The sequence below is a fragment of the Mycteria americana genome, chromosome 3 (genome assembly GCF_035582795.1).
Source record: "Mycteria americana isolate JAX WOST 10 ecotype Jacksonville Zoo and Gardens chromosome 3, USCA_MyAme_1.0, whole genome shotgun sequence".
NCBI lineage: Eukaryota > Metazoa > Chordata > Aves > Ciconiiformes > Ciconiidae > Mycteria > Mycteria americana.
Window position 1 is genome coordinate 8,065,094 of NC_134367.1, and position 21,740 is coordinate 8,086,833.

The 21,740-nt window shown below is 44.4% G+C and overlaps 1 protein-coding gene across 8 annotated transcripts in view; it reads right to left on the reverse strand.

Moving 5' to 3' along the window:
• Window positions 1–21,740, reverse strand: part of EVA1A (eva-1 homolog A, regulator of programmed cell death) — a 214,712-nt gene that overhangs the window by 59,957 nt on the left and 133,015 nt on the right. For 3 of the 8 annotated variants that reach the window (XM_075497796.1, XM_075497795.1, XM_075497794.1), the window contains exon 1: window positions 415–563. The exons of 1 other annotated variant lie outside the window; for it this stretch is intronic. In XM_075497796.1, the coding sequence (XP_075353911.1) occupies window positions 415–556 (142 nt within the window). In that variant the 5' untranslated portion in view covers window positions 557–563. 4 more of the 8 variants (XM_075497803.1, XM_075497802.1, XM_075497801.1 and 1 more) reach the window with 4 other exon arrangements.

Consider the following 21,740-nt stretch of genomic DNA (forward strand, 5'->3'; position numbering starts at 1 on the left):
GTAACAACAATAGGCAGTGCCGTGCATACTGCTTTGCAAATACTGATTAAGGCCAACAATACTTCAGATTGTAGCCTGTCCTCTGTACGCGCAAAAGCTGACCTTTGGAAAGTTGACTTCAGGCCACATTTAATAAAAGCCTTACCTGGTGTCACAATAAGAAACCTGTAGACATCCCGCCTAGCAGCGTGACCCAGAGCACCTATCTTAAGTGTTCAGGCATCCAGCGCAGTCAAAACGAGAGCTCTGAATTTCTGAGGAGTGACTCAGAACCTGTAAGCGTACACGTATGGTCCAGGGAGACAGGGTGTCTGTGCAGGGCAATTAGGTGTTCCCGCATGCCGAGTGAGAAACCGCTGAGAGCCAGCCAGCTGGAAACACCAAGGCCAGAGATGTATCTGAACAGGTACCTACCTCCTGGCTTGGTCCTCTCAGAAGCTGGTTGACTGGCAGAGAAGCCTTTCCTAAATATCAGCTGGAAGTTCTCACTAGAGGTGCACGAGATGTTCACCGCCTGACACAGCATCCATTTGAAGGAGAGGCGATGCAGACCCATGCAGGAAGGCGCAAGCAGAAGATGGAGGTTGACTTAACTACTGTCATGGTGCCCATGGTGTACTCCTTCCTCTCTGGGGAGGGTTTCTGCTGCCACTCTTGCTGTCACTACGTGCAACCCCTGTTTTAAAGCAGTTGTTCAGGAAGAGTCAGCATTCCTGGCAGGTTTGCCTAGCCAGTGCTTCTTCAAGTATGCAAACAAAAAGGAGGGAATTCCCAATTTTCCATTTGTTTGCTTTTTAAACAGTAAGACTCAATACTGAAAGCTATTTAGACTCTGGCTGACCAAATCTCATACCCAGAGCTTCCATATACAGGCCAACAGTTGCAGGTTTTGGACAGAGAAGAGAGGTGACCATCTTTGGGATAGAAATCTCAAGAAGAGACAGGACCCTTCCTTGCATGCTCGGTGGTGTTCAAACCTCCTTAGCTGGCTGAAGAGCATCCTCATCACTTCTGAATTGCAGTAGAGAACAGAAAACACTTACAGACTTCTTCAAGAAAATAAAAAAGGAAGCAAGGAGGATTGTCACCTGCAGTTGATCACTCCCTGCTTCCAGCTCCTGCTTGTGGAAGAGAGATAAGGGATCTTCCCTGCACTTTGGGCAGATCTTTACCCCTTCTGTTCTGTGCACACCTGGTACCTGGCACCACACACTGCTGTGACATTCATGGCATCATTGCTCTCAGGAGAGCTTTTTGTACTTGCTCTATAATCAGATCCAAACCTGCTAAATATATTAATCTGATTGTAACCATTGTATCAAGTGGAGGAAAAGAAATAAGAAATCTAAGTTCACAGTCTGTCAACTATTCCAAAAACCAGAGCATTGCGGATAGTAAATAGAGGGAAGCAACAAACCAGGAGTCAGAGGAATTTGAGTCTTTCATGATCACTGATGTAGTAAATCAGCACTGCAGTTTAACACAGCCAAATGTAGTGTAAAGCAATATGTCTGAGGGAAAGGACTGAACTTGAAAACACGTATTTAAATGTGACATTCATGCACTACACTAGCCAGGAAAAGGAGGCTGATTTCATTAAAGAAAAATAAATCTCTGAAGACTATACATCCATGTATGCATTAATAAAGAAGAAGGAAAAAAAAAGGAATGCAAGCATAATTTCCATAATTTTAGGCTATGTCAGAGGGGAATCGCAGTGACTAGCAAACTAAAAGGAGCACAGGATGTATATTATTAAGCTAGTGATACTAAGTCCAGCTGGGAAACTCCAGAAGAGTATGTCACAGGTAGTGTGTCAGGTGCCACTGAGGATGAGACATGGGTTTCACCTGTTGTTATCTCTGTCCTTAGTACAGTGACTGATGACCGAGAAGCAAACTCAGATTTAATTAGCAAGCTCTCTGTGCATAGTTAAGGTAAGGTAGCACCTGCGTATTTAAATTATGGTAACTTCAGATGTTCTCAGCTTTCCACTGCACCAGCCCCTGTAGAAACAACCCCCCCTTCGAAGTAAGACGGTCAAAGAGGAGAGAGCAGGGAGTGGTGGTCTTTCTATTGCCAATGGTCAGTGGAGGAGGAGAACATTGAAATATCGTGGTCACAGGGGAAATCAGAGGGACAGATCCTTTTTTTTTTTCATAACCACAGAAAGCCTCTGAGAACGCTCTCCAAAGAGCAGGTACAAAAATGTGCTTACTCCAGTGAAAACCAGCTGCTGCTGGTGTGGAAGGGGACAGACTGCTCTGTGCTCCTCAGGGTAAGAACAAACTCTGGCCAAGGACAGTGGAGGACAACTCCTTGTTTTTAGCAACACTGCAGTTCTGCAATGCTGCAAATGGCCTGGGGTGCATTCAGAGAGACTCACCCCCAGTAAACTGCTGCGAACTTGCATCAGGAAGATGAGGTCCGAGCACCCTGAGCTGGGATTTCCATCAGTGGCTCTGCAGAAATCAGGTATCTCAGGGTGAACACCCCAACGCTGACCTTCCTCAGAGGCCAAGTTCATTCTCCATGGGGAAAGAAAACCTTTCACAGTTACCATATTAAGCTGATCAAGAACTAACAAGAACTGGAGAAGCAACAGGAGTGGCCTCCTCCACTCTGCCTCCAGAGAAAAATCTGGCTTGTATTACAAAATTCCAGCCTCGAGCTTCCTCCCACAGGATAGACCAAGGAGGCCCAGACTTGTGTGAATTAACCAAAAATAACACTTCCAGGGAGGGAGAGGATGACTGAGGGGATTGCTGATGGGATACAGAGGCCTCTCACCTCCTTCTCGCCAGTTCAACTCCAGAAGAAGTCAGGAGTAAGGAGGAAAAGCCTCTGGCTCCAAGCTGTTCGGTGCCCTTAGCCGATTTACTGGAAAGCAAGTGGCTCTGCCACAACCACCAACGCATCAGGCAGCCCCAAGCAGCGGACAGAAGAGCAAAAACTGTCCTTCCAGCCTCAGCATTAATCCACTTTAAACAGCTATGGGTCGCATGGTGGCAAGGCTCAGACTGATAGGGAGCTTCAGTCTCCAGCAGCAAATATGTTTAAAAATAGCCAAAGCAAAGAGGATACTGTTTGGAGAGGGAAGGAGGCATGCACCTTTTTGGCTGTGTTTGGCCATCAGCAGGGATATCATCTGGTCGATGCTGACCATCTCTGCTACGTGTCCTCACTGCTATGGATGGCAATGTCCCATAAACAGAGCAGGGATCAACAGCTCCCTGGAGCAAGGAGGCAAGGAATGTCCTCAGGTAGTGGCACTGCATTAGAAGAAGGAAAACAAGAGATTCGTGCAGGCGAGCTGAAGACTCACTAGAGCATGTAAATGTTACCTTAATTTCTGCATCAGCACTTAAATACCACAAGAACTGGAGCTGGAGCTACACAAGAGCAAAGCGGATGAACGCAGCGTGTCTGATTCAGCCTGGAGAGAGAGCCAGGACTGTGCTGGGAAGCACCCACAAACATTACCGGGCCAAGGCTACCCCAAATGCTGCTGCTATTCTCCAGGTGAACCCTGGCAGAAACTGAAGCAGATGGCCGGCAACATGCTGCCAGGGAGCAGCAGAGCATCCTTGGAGCAACCTCGGGCAGGACAGGGAGCACCACACCAAGCTCAAGCACTGAAGCAGGGAAAAGCAGCTCAGAGAAAAGGACCACCAGAGCCATAAGAAGCCACCAGTGATGAGAGATCTCTTCTGGAGGTCTCAGTCACCACCGTGGGCCTGCGGAGCAGCAAGGGGTCTGGCTCGGGGTCTAGGAGTAGCACAGACTTGCACCTCTAAGCTGTTACAGAGCGAGGCTTGTTCGCCCTGCCCTTGTGCAAGATGGAGAAAGGGGGAAGGGAAGCACGTGCTTACTCCACCTTCTTGCAGAGTCTTCACAACCTGAGGCCTCTTACAATACTGGTTCCCCCACTGCAGTGAAGTGGCTGCAAAGAGAGACTTTACTCAAGGTAGTACTTTGGTGATGTAATTTAAGACAACAGGATTAAACTGAAACAGACAATTTATATTGTGCAACAGGAAATATTTCCAGACAGTAAAGTCTGTTGGGCTCCAGAGCGTTTTCCCAAGGTAAGCAGCAGAACTGGAATCTCCATCCCTTGACTCATCTGTCAAGGGTACACGAGCACTGAAAGTGTGGTGTGGAGAACACGCTCACACAAGGAGAGAGACGGGACAGGGACCCTGGTCTTTGCTTTTACAGCAGTTCTATGTAGAAGCAGGGACCCAGCATTTGCTTTTACATGGAACCAAAGTTCCATTAACAGGACAAAAAGCTGAGATTTAGGGCAAGCAAGAAAGCCAAAAAAGCCAGAAAGTTCTTGGTGGTACTCAAGGCCCTTCAGTTCCCCTCGTGATCTCACCCTGAGTGGGTTTCTCTTGTCTTGCTTTCTCCTTTGCAAGTCACAGAAAAAAGCAGATATGAAGGGACTGATTCTTATCTGCCCTCAACTGCTGTAAATCAGGAATAACTTCACTGAAATCAGTGGAGTGATGTCAGCTTAAAATGAAGTAAATTCACATTTAGATCCAAAATAATTAAGGATGAAATTATGTTCGTCTCCCACTATAGCACCCATAGGTGAAGTTTTAGGATGGTTTAGAAACAGACTACCCAAAACTGCATTTGAGACAGAGGCTCATCTCTCAACACCTATATATAAGGATGGATTTCTGAAGAACTTCAGGTCCTATCCACCCTTCAAGCACCCAAAAGCAGCACCTGAAGCACAGTTAGCCTCCCCAGTCACCTTGCACAGGCAACGATTCAATTCACCTCAGAGGTGAGCTGTCCGTTGGACTCGTGCAAAAATGTCAGTCTGTCACTCCATTTTCCTTTCGTATTAAGAAATACAGAGCACAGTTCCAGGTAAAAACTGTTTTTTCAGCTCCTTAGAGGTGCTGGGAGTGATTCCTGCAACAGCTTCTCTCCTCCCTCTGTTACATGAGCTCATTAGTCACTTGGCTACATCTCTGCTAGTAAACTAAACCGTGCCAGAGCCCATTCTTCAGCCCCGAAGCCAACTGGCACGGCCTGACGCCTACATGTTATTAAACTCTCTGAAACAAGGTGGCCGCATCCAAACTGCCTTTCTGGAGTGTCCTGGCCCATCCTAACTCCCAGGAACACACAGAAGTTGTCTCAGACCAACCTATGTGTATCACCAGTGTGGTAGCACAGACCAGCTCAATAGTACAGGTATAAGCCAGCTGTGGGGAACGCTGAAAGTGAATAATGCTTTTTGAAAAATCAGTAAGGAGTAGCACAGTACTCAGAAAGGGTCTGGGAGATGGGAATACCCAAAAAAGTATTTCCTACTCAACTCGATTTAAAAAAAAAAAATGTGGCTTTTATATAGGAACTGTGAAACAAACTTTGAGCTTTTACCTAGAAACTGACTGCAGGCAAAGCTTATGGCAGCAAGACAAGGGAAGCCAAGGCTGGACAGGGAGCTTGAACTTTCCCCGGCCATGGGAGGTGATGGGCCTTGGCCGGAGGCCGGGGTGAAGGACTGATGTGCTCAGGGTGTGCCCAAAGCCCCCTTCCTGCGTTCCCCATCTTGTACCTTCTTCCACTGCATTCCCTACGGGAAGGGGGGGCAGAGAGGACTCTACTGCAAAACGAACATAAAACAAGGACTCTACTGCAAAACTAACATAAAACGGGGAGGCAGCGACATGAATCTAGCAATGACTTGGAGGTAAACACACCGTACACAAAGCCTTAGGATCATTTTTCCCAGGGACAACTCCAAGGCTTTTTTTCCCCCACTTATAATTAGCTGGAAAATACCGTACATATAATTGACCTTTCTAAATGCTTCTGAGTAGCTGGAGGTGTTGGGAACTAATCCTGCCTGTGAAGACCCTGGGGTTGTGCAGCGCTGACTCTATCTGCCTGTGTATAATGCTCTGCAAGCGCTTTTTTCCCCTCACTTACTGACACATTGAAATTTACTGCCCGGTGTCAGTGAGTTCAAGAAAGCCTTTTAACTCTGAAAGCTCCGGGAACCGGCTCCAGCACACGCTCCGGGATTTCTCCGTCGGTTTGTTACGCCTTGTTTGTCCAAGAAACAGTCAAGACCGAACGAGTCAGGAATGACAGAAATAGTACATGAAGTCACAGTCGCTCCACTTTAAAGCACAAGCATTTGTGTCATTTTCCTACCAAATAAATAAATATATGTGCGTTTAGCGAGCAAATAAGGAAATGTCAGAGGAAAGGCATTACAGGCAGGTTTTTACAGATGCCAGCTGATTTTTGCCTGCTCCTCCAAGCGAGTGTAATACAGATTCCCGCAAGTATCAATCCTTTCTGGTCAGAAAAGCAATCACCGGGACCGTACACACCCACGAGCCCCTTGAACGCTACCGCAAGCAAGCCCTAGGAAAAACCTGTAAACACTAGACTGAAGCTGAAAGACAAACACATAAGTGAAAATGCTGAGCCGCCCCTGCTCTTTCCCTCACCTCCCTTCACTGCCTTCCCGGCTTCTGTACAGCCCCACACCGATTCCTCCCTCCCTTACACAGCTCTTTTTTTCCGTCAGTCATATCAAGCCACCAGCATCTGCAAAACAGCATCGATGCCAGCCCTCGCAGATGCTGACCTCTCCTACGGAGTGAGACCCGGGCTGGGCTCCCACACAACCGGCACCCCCCAGCCGCGCTCCCTTCCCGTCCCTCCCGCTCGCCGCAGGATCCCACCGCAGCCCCTCGCCCGCCCGCCACCCAAAGCACCGGCATCCCACGGCCACCTCGCTCCCGACCACCTGCGTGGACGGGACCACGGCCATCGGCGGCGAAGTCGGCAAAAGAGAAGGACGTTTTTGCTCTCGCTGCCTTAGGTTCGCAGCAGCCTGGGAAGTACAGCCGAGCTGCTTGGAGAGAAGAAAGTTGTTTTACCGTTCGGTTCTTCAGCGTTGCCAGCGGCGGGCTGGGAGCTGAGCCCGTGGGGATGGCGAGAGCAGGAATGCGGCGTGACAGGCAAGAGCGTGAGGTATGCCCCTGCCCTCTCACATCCTCCCCAAAAGCCGCCAGTCAGGAGGGCGGACGCCGTGTGCGTCTGCGGGAGGAGAGGAGAGAGGAGCGGAGCGCGGGAGCGAGTGTCGAGGAGGGCAGCAACAGGAAATGACAGAGAAACTTCACCAGGCTCCAATCCAAACTTGGCCCCTGACATGAAAGAAAGGGGAGGCAATTTGGGGGGCGGGGGGGGGGAGCAGAGAAATTTTTCCCCCTCATTAACCAGCCTAAAAATCTGCTGACTGGAAAAAAACCCAGCACTGTGACAAGTTTTATTAAAGCAAGGAATGAAGGGCGGGGGGGGGGGGGGGGAAGGGGGGGATTCCCATCAGAGTTTATTTATTTGAGCAGGAGTGGTGTGATGATGATAGACACTGAGAGCAAAACGCTGTTTTCAGCAGCTTTCTGGCTTTTCTAAACTCTTCGAATGCTCTGGCTTGTGCCTGAGGGCAGCAGGCAGGAAGCAATGTCCCCCTTGCACCCCATGGGTCAGCTGCTGCCCGCGAGAGCCCAGCTAATTCTGCCTGGGGTTGCAGGCAGTTGCTCCAAAACGCAGCACTGCCCGCAGCTCCCGGTGCGTGGGGACGGCGGAGGAGACGGGCCAGGGCTGCTGGGGTCCTGTGCCCAGCCTGGTGAGGAGCACATGGCTCCACACGCCTTGGGGACAAGGCAGGTGGCAGCCCAAGCGCCGGCAAGGCATGATGATGGCGTGACCCACAGAAGTAGAAAATCACACTGGGCACGTGGTCAAACCTTTGCCTTGATGGATGCAAGATACTGCCTTAATTGAACAAAGCTGGATGGATATCTTCCAGCAAGGCAAAGCCTCTGAACGCCTCTCTACACGCTGGGTACAAGGGGACAACCGCTATTGAACTGGGTGGCAGTTTTTAAAGCATCCTTTAGACCTAACACTTTGACTTTAGGCTCTCTGCAAATCCCACCTGCCTTTGCAGTAAGCAGTGCCATAAACCCTTTGGTAGGAGCCCATGGGACTTTCTAAGGGGTCCTCTTGTCTTCCCAATTTGGGGTCCCCACCACCTCTGTAGGGTGGATGACATGTCCGCACAACAGGTCACTACAGACTGAGGAGCAGGTCAAATGGAAACTTTTCACTTGGAAGTAGGTGAATCACCCCTCATCTTGCTCAAAGTTGTCCCACCAGATACAGTAAGCTCTAGGGACAGTTGGAACCCAGGTCTAAGCTCAGATTCAGTTCCTTCCTGAAAAGAAAATATAAACATAGTCATTCTGGCCACAAATTTGAAAGTGGTGGGAGATTTTTTTTTCCTTAAAATTGAGCTTTCCCAAGGTAAAGATGGCCTCCCTGAGACCTCTCCACCTCCCAGTCAGTTTAATAGGAATATAATATTCCTACTAAAATAAGAATTTTAAAGTATTCCTATTTAGTAGGGATATCTTAAGGCCAGGTGAGATCGCTCGTTTGATAATTTCAATCACCTGGTCTGATTGCCCGCATAGCTGAAGCCACAGAGCTGTGTCCCAAACTAACACCAGAACCGCTACGAACTATGGCACATCTTTCAAGGAGACATCCTACCCTGAATTGGAGACTTTCAATGAAGGACAATTTACCCCACATAAGTTATTTCAGTGGTTATCACCCTGTCAAGAAGGAAGGCTGCCTTTTTAATCTGTATTTGTCTGGCCTCACTCTCCACCCTCAACCCTGGCCATCACTCATCAATCCACTCCAGGAAGCTACAGATCAGGCATGGGCAGAGGAGGGCTGCAGTCCACCAAGGTACAGCCCAACCTCCGTTTACCCTCAGCACAGCAGGAATGTTTCAAGCCCAGGCATAGCTGGGGTTCCTCCAGCACTTTGGTTGAAAGCACCCAGGCCACGCAGCTCCAAGTGGAAACTGGAGCCTGCTGTTCCCTCACCACGTAGGCTCAACCTTACAAAAGCACAGGCAAGTTACCTCATAAGCTTGTCCTGAATAAATAAAATCAGCTGAGCTTTTTTAGACTCTCATGGTAAGGCAGATTTTACGGACAGACCACAAATCGTGCCTGTCACTCTTTCAAGATCCATTTCCATTGCATTAAAGTCCTTGTCGAAATGTGCCTACCAGAACTGGACGTGGTATTACAGTAACGATCTCACCTATGCTGGAAATTTTTAACACACTTAGACTGGTATCCAGTTGCTCCATCAGAAGCATCTCTCTGCTGTGCCTTTGTGAATGTGGTAGCGTGTTAACAAGCTGAATTAGAGATTTATTGTTATAGTATCGTTTTACTCCAAACTTCAACCTTAAATACAAAACACTTTAAGATTTGGCATTTATAGAGTGTTCAACATACGCTTTGATCCAAACAAGGGCTTTGACCTGCCTAACCTTTGGTGTATTTTTTTCGCTCTTGTGAATGACTTGAGCACAATCTTAAAGTATCAGTTGTCACTCCCTTAACAAGAGGTTATTTTCAATTAATCAAAGAAATATAAACAGAGCCTTGTATTGAGTTCAAATAAGCTCAGAATAGTTATGCCCTTAAAACAGATGTCTAAGGCTGTGTCTCCTTTCAGATCAGATCTGGTGTACTGTCAAGAAGAGGTCTTGCAGATCTGTTTGCTCAACCAGCTCAAAAAACTACTATCAGCTCCAGACCCTGACATACTCCAGTGTGGCCCATTGAAGTCGGTGAACGGGGCAGCCCATGATGCAGATTAGGGCATCCAGGCCAAAATCAGATCTGCAAGGTCTTTACAGATTAGAGAGAACAGCGGAAGGGAATTAGATAGCACCATACTATTTCAAAGTAAGGATAGCCCTGTATCAAGCCCAGCATACCTTACCTGTTTCCCCATGGTTCTGATCCTGACAAGGTAAAATAATAAAAACAGAAGATGAAGAGGCTGTAAGAGACTGTTGGTGCACCTTCTAATGAACTAAACAGGGTCAGGTCTGGTCTTTGGCCCTGGGGCCAGCAGGCACAGTCCAGCCACACGCAAGTTGGAGGCTAAATGCACTTAACCTCCAAAAGAGAACGGCCCTATCCAGACCGAACATTGGGAACGAGCTCTGGCCAATGCTAATGTTCAAGCCATGCCAGAGAGCTGCTGCTGGACTGAGATAAACAGGGACCACAATAAGATTTAACACCATGGATAAAAGTTTTCCAGTGGCAGTGCCCTGGCACTAACTTAATCAATTAACTAAAATACTGCTAGTCTCAGAATGAAAAGTTCTCCGAAAGCCTCACAAGACTTTTCCTTCATCCGGAAGCCTTGGATAAACGCAAGCTTGCCCCTGTGAGTCTCAGACTTTTCTACACAGCTTTAACATCCTTATTTCTTGCACTTTGGACACTGATTGTCCGTAAGCTGTCTAAGGCAAGGAGCATGTCTATCCCTAGAGCTTTGCCATTGCAGTTCAAAGCACAAGTGCAGCTCCTTAAATCCATGGGGTAAGATGTCTCTCCACTCAGCTTAGCCATCTCAAAGGTAGATTGGAACTAAATACCTGTGCTGTCTCTCTCTGTAGTTAATGAAGAGAGACTGGCACTTGTGGAGGATAATTTGTCTTATCCAAACATAGTTTGAGACAGGTGAGATGAATCACCTCTGGAGCTGCCCCTCCTGCTCCAGGGATTATGGAGGGAGCCTAGCTAATTCTTTCAATCTCTGCACCTAATTTTTCAGTGTCTAATATGGGGGCCAAAAGCAAGATATGCGTTTGCCTGGCATAACAGAGCACAGATTATTTCACATCTATAAAATAAATATGATAATAGTGTCATCATGCCTTTTGATGCCAGAAACAAGTAATCTTGTGTAGCCTCTGAATGAGATAGATTCTGATTAGGCCATTAGGTTTCATGCAGTTACTACTGGAGCCCCATAAGTTGTGCAGCACTAAAGTGTATCTTCTCAGCAGGGCATCCACTCTGGATTGCAAGGTGCCAAGGGAGGGGAGAAGCCACCATGTCTTTCATTAGTTCATTATCCTGAGAGTAATGAGTTTTCAATGTGAATTAACCTGGGGTAACTTCCTGTACTTGGTTTTGTTGTACATGTATGTATATAATTAAATATATCTTTGCTAGGTGCCATTTTCTCTCTCTAAAAATACTTACTCAGTATAATCAGTCAGCTTTCAAACTTCTGATAAACTCAGCTCACTCACAAATAGCACCTGTAGCGACACCTGGAAAATGTATGGGCAACACATTTGAGAGTAGCCACTTTGCAATTAGCTTCCTTGACAATAAACATCACGTTTCTATTTTTACCTAAAAATAAGACTAGCAGCAGGGAACAGGTGTATCTTGAAAGGACAGGTTTTGCCTGTTTATTTGTGAGGACGTGCAACATGCAATCCTTTTCTGATAGTCATTTACCTGTGAGGTGTTTAGTTCTGCAAGGTTTAGCTGTCCTATCCAGACAAGCAACTAATGAGATTCTAGAGAGAAATAACACACTTTTGCATTTGCATGCTATATTAAGGGAATTAATAAGGGCTTTGTTTTACTTGTTTGTCTTGCCTTTTTTTTTTTTTTTTTTAATGAGAACTCTCCAGAGCTCAGTTTGAAATCCAATGGCATCACGGTCCACAGTGGAAACAGTGGGACCTGTGGGTGAACGACCCGCACTACCCTGGATAGGGCTAGAAGAAGGGAACCAATCTTTTTTATCATATTGGTAGATCTATAACTAAAACCACAACACTAATGATGTGCCAAAACATTGTTTTTATTAGCTATACTCTCACCTTGTTTTATCATTCAGGGGAAACTACTTCTATTTGAAAGACTATCTTAAACCACTTACAGAAGCAGGATTAAGGTCTGGTGATTTCAAGCAAAAGGAACAGTCTTACATACAATTTTTTTGTTCAATACCTTTCATTTCCTGCTAGAATGTCTGAATCCCACAAGCAAAACTATAATGCCACAGAGATGAAGCCTTTTCTGGCTTTTGCAGTTCATAGAGATCACTGCAGTTTTCACATGTTAACATTAGACTACCTGCTATTTCGTAAAAAATATTCCTATACCTTTCCAGGCACGCCTGCTCCTTCCCATGTTATTTTTGGTATTTATGAAGCCAGCTACACAGACTTCACAGGCAAATGACCTTTAAAAATGAATGAAGATCTGTAACATTTACATCCTACGTATTTTACAGCAGGAGAAAAGCTGGTTTCAGCTTCTCCCCTCTCCCTGCCCCTCCCCTCAAACAAATAAGAATTGTTTCTCTCAAGTCCGCCCCTCTCCAGAAAAATCTGACCTACAAACAGCTTTCTTAGAACTCAGCAGACTAGTTTAGTCCTCAGATGGATTTATCATTAACCACATAAGCACATGTTGTCCATTCTGTCCAACCTAATGAATGTGCTATAAATAAAACATCTCTAAAAGCAGGTTTCACCATACTTATCCAAGCTGTTGCTGCAAGTCCTTGTAACTCCCAAACCCACTTATGTTAGAAACATTAATCACTTGATTATAATTCAAAGCATCAGCTCTCTACAGCTGAAACTCCCTAGCACTTGACTTTGGCTAGACCTCTAACCTCAACTTATCACTTTCAGGCGTACTCCACATTTTCTTCTCCAATCTGTCACTAATGTAGAAAAGACGTGGGAAGTCACTTTTGAAAGGTATTTTTAACCTAGGAGTGTCTCATTAAAAGGAGAACTTAGTATGGAAACTCTAAACCAAAACCTTTCCCATTTTACTTGGCATAGCAATCTGAAAATACCAGAGGTGCATTTCACCACAACCCATGTCATTTAAAACCCAAGCAATGTAAAGAAAAAGGAAATTCTTTTAGAAAAGACACTGTGAGTGTAATTCCTACCTATCCCACAAACATTTTATATGATCATAGGATTATCTGTAGGACTTTGTATTCTCCATCTTGAATGAAGGAAGCTGAATCAAGCCATCTATTAATTCTGACTTGCCTGCTCATTCATTAAGAGCGTATATGGACAGTTTGGGTTGTTTTCTGCTTATTTCAGCTGACAATATCGAGATCATATTCCGTCTTGACCAAAGTTATTAAAAGCCCAGAGGAACAGAAGATTAATTGTAGGAAATTATTTTTAAACATCATATGCTTCAGTCTGGAAATAGAAAGACAAAGATAAAACTCCCAAAAGGAAAGCCACAGCTAATGAGAGCCTGAGAGGAAATGATCACACTTTCTCAGTTCTTCTGATGGATGTTCTTCTAGCCTTATTAATCAGAAGTTTGTGATGTCGATAAATCACTGAAGTATGATAACAGATGAAGGTGAGTTTAGACGTAAAATGATCCATGGTGAAGGATTACAATAAAGGAGGAAAATGAGGGGGAGTCAAAGACAGTTTTATAAACTGCATCCTCAGCTTGTGAGGACTTGTAGCTAATAAATGTCATTCCTTTTCTACATTATCTAGGAGATTAAGAATGTTTCTCAATGTATAACTGCTGGGAAGCCTCTGTAGCACCTTCTCCAGTTACTCCAGGAGGTTTACATTACATCAATTGCTTTATTTTTCCATCAATTATGATTTCATTTACAAAGAGAAACTTAAAAGTACCTTTCTTCTTTTAACCTCTTTTGGAGGAAGTAGGCTCCAGCAGCAAAAAAGGAGAATCCAGGCAAAACACTGATGTTTTTGACCTTCCAAGGTTTGCCAGATTCTGCTTTGAGATTCCAGCAAGTTTTCTAGTATGACCTTATCCTGCCTGAATGATCCTGTGTCACAGAGGTGTCAGCAAGGTCTCTACGCCTCCAATTAGTCTATATACAGAGCTTTTGGTTTCTATATTCAGCAAAACCACCCAGCTATCAATCTACATGTACCGCAGTTTGCGGTTTTCAAGGTAAGCATTTCCCAGAGCACTTCAGAAGTAAAAAATGCATTTGAGATGCTATTACTGATGAATCAGTTCCATTCTCTGCCTTCTGCTAGTGGTTTTTATGCTGCAGAAGACAGACCTGGTCATCCATAGCAAACCAAAGCCATACTTACATACTGCAAATTCAAAATGGAAGGTTATTAAAACGAAGCAGTTTGCCAATAAGGCTAAATTTGCCTTGGGCAATGAAAGCCAGAGGCATACCAGACACCTAGGAGAGAAAGGACAGAAGTGCACTGGATGCCTTTGAGGATGCTTTCAACTGAAATACAAATTTGGGTGCTTCCCATGTAGGTTTTAATCAGTTTGCCATAACATGGAGAGATCTCCAAGCTGATACCCTACCAAGCTGGCAATGCTACCTCATGCTGCAGGACAGCACTTGGTAGGTAAATGCGTCAGCTTGGTCCAGAGGCAGCAAAGCTATGCAAGGGACATGGCTTCTTGAACTGATAAGCCCTACCGACAGAGCACATGAGCTTGGATGCACTGTGGGTATTGTCTTACTCTATGTGGAGCCAGCCCAAACACCTCCGTACCATACTGTATTCTGCGGTAATATAAATTGGGGATTACAGTTGAGTTTCACTCAGAACTGCCCTGTCTCTGGCACCATCTACCCAAACGCTTCCGATTCTATATTGCAGCAGCTAACAGGGAGATAGATCAGCTGCGGAGTCAAAGGGACAGCCTTTGAAGTGATGAGATATTCCTATAGAAAATAAGCACAACTTATCCCTGTAACGACTGCATGGTACTTCATGGAATAGTGGGGATGGCACTTTTGTTATTTCTGTACTTGCCAAGGTTTCCATATGTAGCTATGTTTAAAGGGAAGTACTGAAAACACACATGAATGGACATTAAATTACAGCATTTTCCTCCAGGCTTTCTAAGCCATCGTGACCAAGAACAGGAGACAAGTACATGTTAACATAAATTCTAAGCTGAGATGTGTAATTTTACCCATATAGAAGCTGAAAGAGTGGAGAAGGGGGAAAATGAAGAACAAAAGACAACAAGGAAAAAAAAAAAAAAAGAAAGCCCTAGCAATAAGCTCTAGCATCTGAGAAAAAGAAAGCAGAATACCTGGTGTCCAGTGTTACAATCTGAGGTCTGCTGTGAATGGATGCACGAATCTGTGGCATGGAAATGAATCAGAATTACCGTCCCAGGGAACACACTCCACTGCAGCAGTCTAACTCGTCTCAGGGGAATAGGTAAGACTTACAGATCTGATTCTTGCTGTATGATTCTTGCCAGATGTCTGGCTACAGACAACTGATCGCTAGCAGACTATCTTAAGAGAGTCTTCAGCTGAGACACACCACTTCCACCCCGAGAGCACTTAATTCTTAAAATGCAAAGAATTGAGTGCTTGCAATCAGCATAGGAATAATCTTAAATTACACCTTCATGCTACAAAGCCTCTGCTCTTGAAATATGGAGGCAGCTTAAAGAAATAAAGGGTTATCCAGGCCCTCTTTCCGTTGCTCTTGAATGAAGTATGGTATAGATTTCTAGCTCTGGATTCAGGCCTGGAAGCACATCTGGAAGTGTCTATCCTTGCATATATTAGATTTGTCCTACAGTCAAGAAATCATTACTTCCACAAACATCATGGATGATGAAGAAGATTCCTGGCCTGAAACTAAATATTATTGTTTATTATGTTACATTGAGACTGACTCCTTAAAAGCTGCTGATACCACAGCCATGAACTGTCAGCTACAGAGCCTCAGACTGCCATAGTTCCTGTGAAGTCAACTGTTTGAAAATCCACCCCTGAGCTAAGACATCAAAATCTTCCCAAACCACATGGTTCTTCTGCATTTGGCACAACAGCAAAAAAATTACACGTAACAACCAGGAGTCACCTCACCACAATACTCAACCAGTATCCCTTACCTGCAAGAGGGAAGGAATTGCAACACGAGGAAAGGGGGAGTCTTTGGCAACACACTACGAGACAAAAGAACAAACATAGCCCTTCTCAGCAAGCTCACCCGGCACAGTAGGTGTGGATAGAACACTGCTGGTCTCCAGCACCAGTGTTGTGATGATCGTGAAGAAACCCCCTCCTTCCTGGCATGGCATTTCTTGAACTGAATAGCTAGAAAGACCTTTAAAGTTGGAGGTGGAGCTACCTCTGGTCACAGGAACAGCCACGTCTCCAGCAGCAGCACTGCTGCTAGGAAGCATTACATAAATGAGTTCATGTCGGGTCACAGTCAGAAGATGGTCAGAGGCAGGAACACTCCAGTAGGCATTATTTTTCCACAGCGCAGCCAAAAGCAGGCAATTTTTTAAAAGCAGTAAAACACCACTGTGGTTGCAGACACCATTTGTTAATAGCAGGATGGTTTCGCAGTCATTTTGCACCACTGACTCCAGCATCACCTTTGCTGCGCTAAGCTGGTGAAAGTGCCATAAGTTTTCAATGAGCAGTCATTTAAATTAAGGCACGCAACCCACTGGGAGACCCTCTGTGGAAACCTCCATGTTCTTGAGGCTAAAGATTTGTTCCCAGATTCAAATCTACTCAGTAGCGACTTAACCACGAGCATGTCCCATGTGTTAGAGAAGAAAACATGAGATCAAGGATCCTGTTCTTAAAAATTAAAAAGGTCATAATACATAGAGGAGCCATGAAAGCCTTCATCCCACTTGCATAGCACTGCTGATGCTTTCTCATTTCCAACGGCGATTACAGAGGAGAAAGAAACAGAAATTCCCATGAAAGTGCAGACTTTGTGACTCAAGGGGCTCAGCAAGGAGAGCGTTTTCTCTCTCAGGAGCCCACAGGGCAGGAGCAGGGGTTCTCAAACCATTCAGGGCATCCCAAGCCCCAAACTGGAAATGCTCATGGTCCTGGAAATGAGCAGGAAAATTGTACTGTGGCACCAAAAAGGGCTTCACGAATAGGAAATTTTGGGAACAGCTGCTCTTGAGGGTTTTAGTTAGATGCTGGTAGTCATGTCTTCTTAAGGGTTAATTGACTGTATTCAAAATCTGAGTGTTGCATTTCTACCCTTAGGAAGGTGATGAATTTGAGCAAGAGGCTTAACATATAAGCAAATTGCCAGAAAAAAATAGGACAAATAAAACCTCCCTGAAGCTTATAAATTCTGCCCCAACTTGTTATCAGATGGCAAACCCTTCCCAGTAACTACAGCATGCCTCAAAACTGGTCATTGCAAAGAAGCATGGTCATGCTCTGTGAGAAATATCATGTATCTATTTATAACACAGCTTTTGGGGGGTTTTAGCCATTAACCATTGGCCCATCTATATACCCAAAACTCAGTCTTGCTGACGTGTTCTGGACTCTGAGCTAAGATTCCTGAATCAAATATCCCTTCTTCCTGACTTATGCCATGGTAACACTTCAACCTGAAATCCGCAGTGCCTCAGAGAAGGAATCTTTCCTTCCAACGTGCAGCAGTACAGCTGACAATGAATGCTGGTGCTAAGCTCCCATATACTGCTATTTCTGAATAATGCCTTTCAGGTTGGGCTGGCTAGGTGAATACAACTATGGGACAGATATGGACATGGAGATATCGTGATACAAGAAACTCAGCCAGCTGAGAACATCACTGCACGTCAAACCTCTCCTCTACCATCTAGTCCAGCTTCCTGAAGAATTCTGAAATGACTTCTGTGCCCTGATCCTTAACTTTGTCATCTGGACCCAGGACATGTCCATGACATACTAAAGGTCCAGAAGAAGACAATGATAAGCAACTATGATCCTCTGACTCGATGGAAAGAGAAATAAGGGTCTCATCGAAATGGTGGAATGAATTCCTTTAGGAACTGCAGACTATTTCAAATCTCATCCCCTTTCACTAAAAGTTCATGGTGCAATTCTTCAGCATCTCCTATATGAAATAAAATACGTAAGAGGATACACATTTCACAAAAATCAAACCACCTTAAAATCCTATCAAAATAATATACTGCGCTTCAAACCCTCCTCCCCAGAGGGGAGGCTGTGAAAACAATAGTTGAAAGATGTATAATCATTTTGCTTAATGCATTACTGGAAGATGTTCAAATGCTCGTCTGATGAGCGCAGGAATAGAACAGAAAATAAAATAGTTCAGTTCAGGCCAGGTCAGGTGATCTTCCCAAAGATTCCTCCTATCCGGTTTCTGAAGAAGCACAAAACCCAAGAGATTCTGAATGCAAACTGCTACGCAGAAGGGAGTATGATACAATAATAGAAACCAACAGTCACATTTAGAATAATAATAAAAATTAAAAGCCCTTAGTGAAATCCAGTAGCTGCTTGTATGTATGCCCCCAGCTCCCTGCAACACAATGCTTTTCTGTAACCCCTGGAAGATTTTAGAAGGTGGTAAATAAGTTGATGCTCTCCGCACACTACATACATTAAAAAGGGGTAAATAGGCCTATTATCACATTAAAAAGAGGTAAATAGGCCTATCATGATAGGCCTGTCTGCTTCACTTCAACCCCAGGCAAAAACACAGAACAGCTATGATGGGACTCAACGAATAAATAATTAATGTCCATCAACAATGGTTAATGAAAAAGGGATCTTGGGAAATGAATCCAGGCTCACATTTTGATGAGCCTAAAATGAGATGGATAAAAGTAATAGGGTTGATGCTTCTGAAAAGCACCAGACTTCAATTATTGAGTAATAAACTTGGCTGGTTTAAAATCAACATAGTACAGTGTAGACGAATAGGAGACCCACTAACTGATACCTTTCCAAATGAAATAGTAAACTGCAACTGTTCACTCAGTGAGTGATCCTGCCTTACTAGTGGCTATTTGGTATTTTTACGTCTGACAGGGAAGAAAAAGTTAAATTATTACTTAGTAAGTTTGTGAAAGTTTGGGGAAGTGGTATGGAATGAAGAGGATAATAAACCAAAGCAAACCAGAAAGCAATCCAGTAAACTGCACACAAGGCAACAATATGAATTTCAGTACAGACATATGCAAAGTCCTGAATGTAAGATTAAACAGTGGAGATCTTGCTTCTCAGGCATGAGAAAGGAGGCCAGAAGCAAACTGGAAAAAGCCTAGCAAGTTATAGAATCTAATTGGTTTAATATAGACTACCAGTCTGACATCTTCAGCAGGGTAATGCATGTACTAGAGATGTAATATCAAGTAGAAGAAGCAAAGAAATCATATATCATCCCAATTTGGCATTGGTGCAACTGCTGCTGATATTCAGAGCCTATTTCAGGGGCTGCAGACACTAAGAAATGGGAAAGAATTCAGGGAAAGGCACAAGAATGAATGAAGTATTGGGAAACTTCATTCTGGAGAAAGACGTGAGAAGACATACCTCTTTAATTTTACAAAGAAAAGGCTGAGAGGTTTCTTAATCACAGACTATAAGTATTTAAAGAGAGAATAAAAATTAGCTAACGAGGTTTTTTCAGCCTTAAGAGTAAAAGATCTAGCGACGGCCAATAGCTAGAGGTTGAATCTAGACATTCAGAACATAAATAAATCCAGTTTCTTTGACAATTTTGCACAGGTTGTGGGATACTCACAGTCACTGCGAATCTTCAAAACGACTTCTTTAGTTTCACTCCAATTCAATCAGCAGTTAACTGAGGGAGGTCTTATGGCCCCTTGGTCTCAGTAACCTATCAATTGACAGGGCTTCAAATGCTTCGATGGGAGGCTATTTTACAACCTAATAAATGTCATCTTTGGGAAAAGCTTCAGGGGATTCTGCTTTTTTCTTCAACATATTACTAATGGACCACACTGAGTAACTGATTCCCTTGTTTTCTGTTCTCATCAAAGAACAATTAAAATAATGATCTTTCAGCAGTAATAGATAATAACACCTTTTCTAATACTTGTAAAGAATGATCAGAGAATGAATCAAGTAATTATTTCTTAGTTCTTCGTCATTCCTCCTACTCAAGTCCCAAACCAATGTTCACTTAAGCACGGGAATATGTGATGAATGTTTTCTTCAGCCAGGCACTGGAGAAGGAGCAAGAAATTTGGCATTTGTGACCCTCAGACTGCCATATTTTATGGTTTCTCTACCCAAACCAGAAGACTCCACAGAGAAAACCGAGATTCTTGCAGGGGCTGAAATAAATGTGCTCCTGTGGTTAATGCTCTCTCTCTCTCTCCATCCTCACCTGCTTTTTGGCTGTGGCTCGTCCCTTTTGTCACTCATGCTTCAATTTGCCTCCTAATCTCAGTCCTGCTATTCAGTGTCTAAACGCTGTGCATGTTTCCTTAAGACCACAAAGAAGAAACCCCACTGTGTAAATGAAACCCATTAAGACATTCCCTGCCCCGGGGAATTCACAACACAGAATATAAACCAGCCTTGTCAAACTGGTGGCCTGCAAAATGAATCCAGCACAGACAATCCTACCGTATTTCTTCCCAAGCCTTGCAGGAGACACGCATGGTGATATAGCACTCCTGGGGCAGCACAGCAATGCCTAATGGACGAATAACTTCTACTGGGCCTTACAACTAGCGATGGACAGTGCCAACAAACGCTTTGTGAAATGATAGCAAAATTGCTCTGCATTTCCTGTAACTCTCTCCCTGCCCCTTTCCAGATATGGGATGGGGTTACCTGTCCAGCACCTTTTGGCCAGATGTGTGCAGCAAGGCAAGCTGCATTGCCCCATCCCTTTTCGCAGCCTGCACCATGCCCTTCTCCCTTCAGCAGGACTGCTGAACACCCACGATCAAAGTCAAGAGGTGGCAGATGACCCAGGTGACTGAATCTCCATTCTCAAAGCAATGATGATAGTCCCCAAAGGACAGTCTTGAAGTGCAGCTTTCACTGAGTAAATCCCAGGCCTCTGGAAACAGGCTGCGGAACAGTAAATTTAGTAAGGAAACAGAGACCCTACAACTCCCTATTGCTTCACCAGCTCTCTGTCTGAAATGTTTAATAGTATGAAGATACTTGCTAGAATCACAAGAAATGTTCAAATACCAGTACAATGAAACAGCATTTTTATGGGGTCAGCCAGGAGGCTCTGATACGGAGACTCCAGTGTGGACAAAGTTGGACAAACATTAGATAAATAAGTGGGAGAGGCTGAACCATAGTGGAAACCAAGAGAACTTACGTTTGCTCTAAATGGTGGATCTCACGGACCTAGATTTCAAAGTGAAGCATCTACAGACAAGTGCGATCACTAGGACTCTAGGTAGGGCTCCCACACTGAACTTTTTGGCACCATTTTCTGTGATTCTGATTTATTCAAAATTTGCCAGATCAAAAGTTGTTAGTGTTAGTGCTTTGGAAAGCATGATCTCTCCCAAGATGAGCACCATCCCAGCACTGAGCTTACATCATAGCCAACCCTCCTTCCAAATCATTAATAAGGACCTTGAGCAAAAACAGTTTAACATTGTTCCCTACTGCTCCCCTGAGGTATCTCCCACCAAGTGTTGGCATTTATTCATCACTATGTGTTTCTGGTCCCTCCAGTCTCTTTTCAGTACGTTTTATAATCTTCATCTCCAGTCAATCTAAATTAATTTTTCAGCTCAGTCTTCATGAAACAATACATTAATTGCCTCAGTACATGAACAGACATCTTATTTACACAGATTAAATGACCACATTCTTTTCATCTACTTGGTCTGCAGTTGGATCAAAGTAAGTGATTAAGTTATGTCTGGATTTGCTTCTTACAAATCTATGCGTGTGTCATTCATGTTCCTTTTCAATGGTAAAGTTAACTTGTGTAGAGGGTCTGCATACTTCCTACGTGCCACTAAAGGAATTGAGTTAATAACTAAAGTGTGCTCTGAGTCACACAGAAAACTCAATAAACT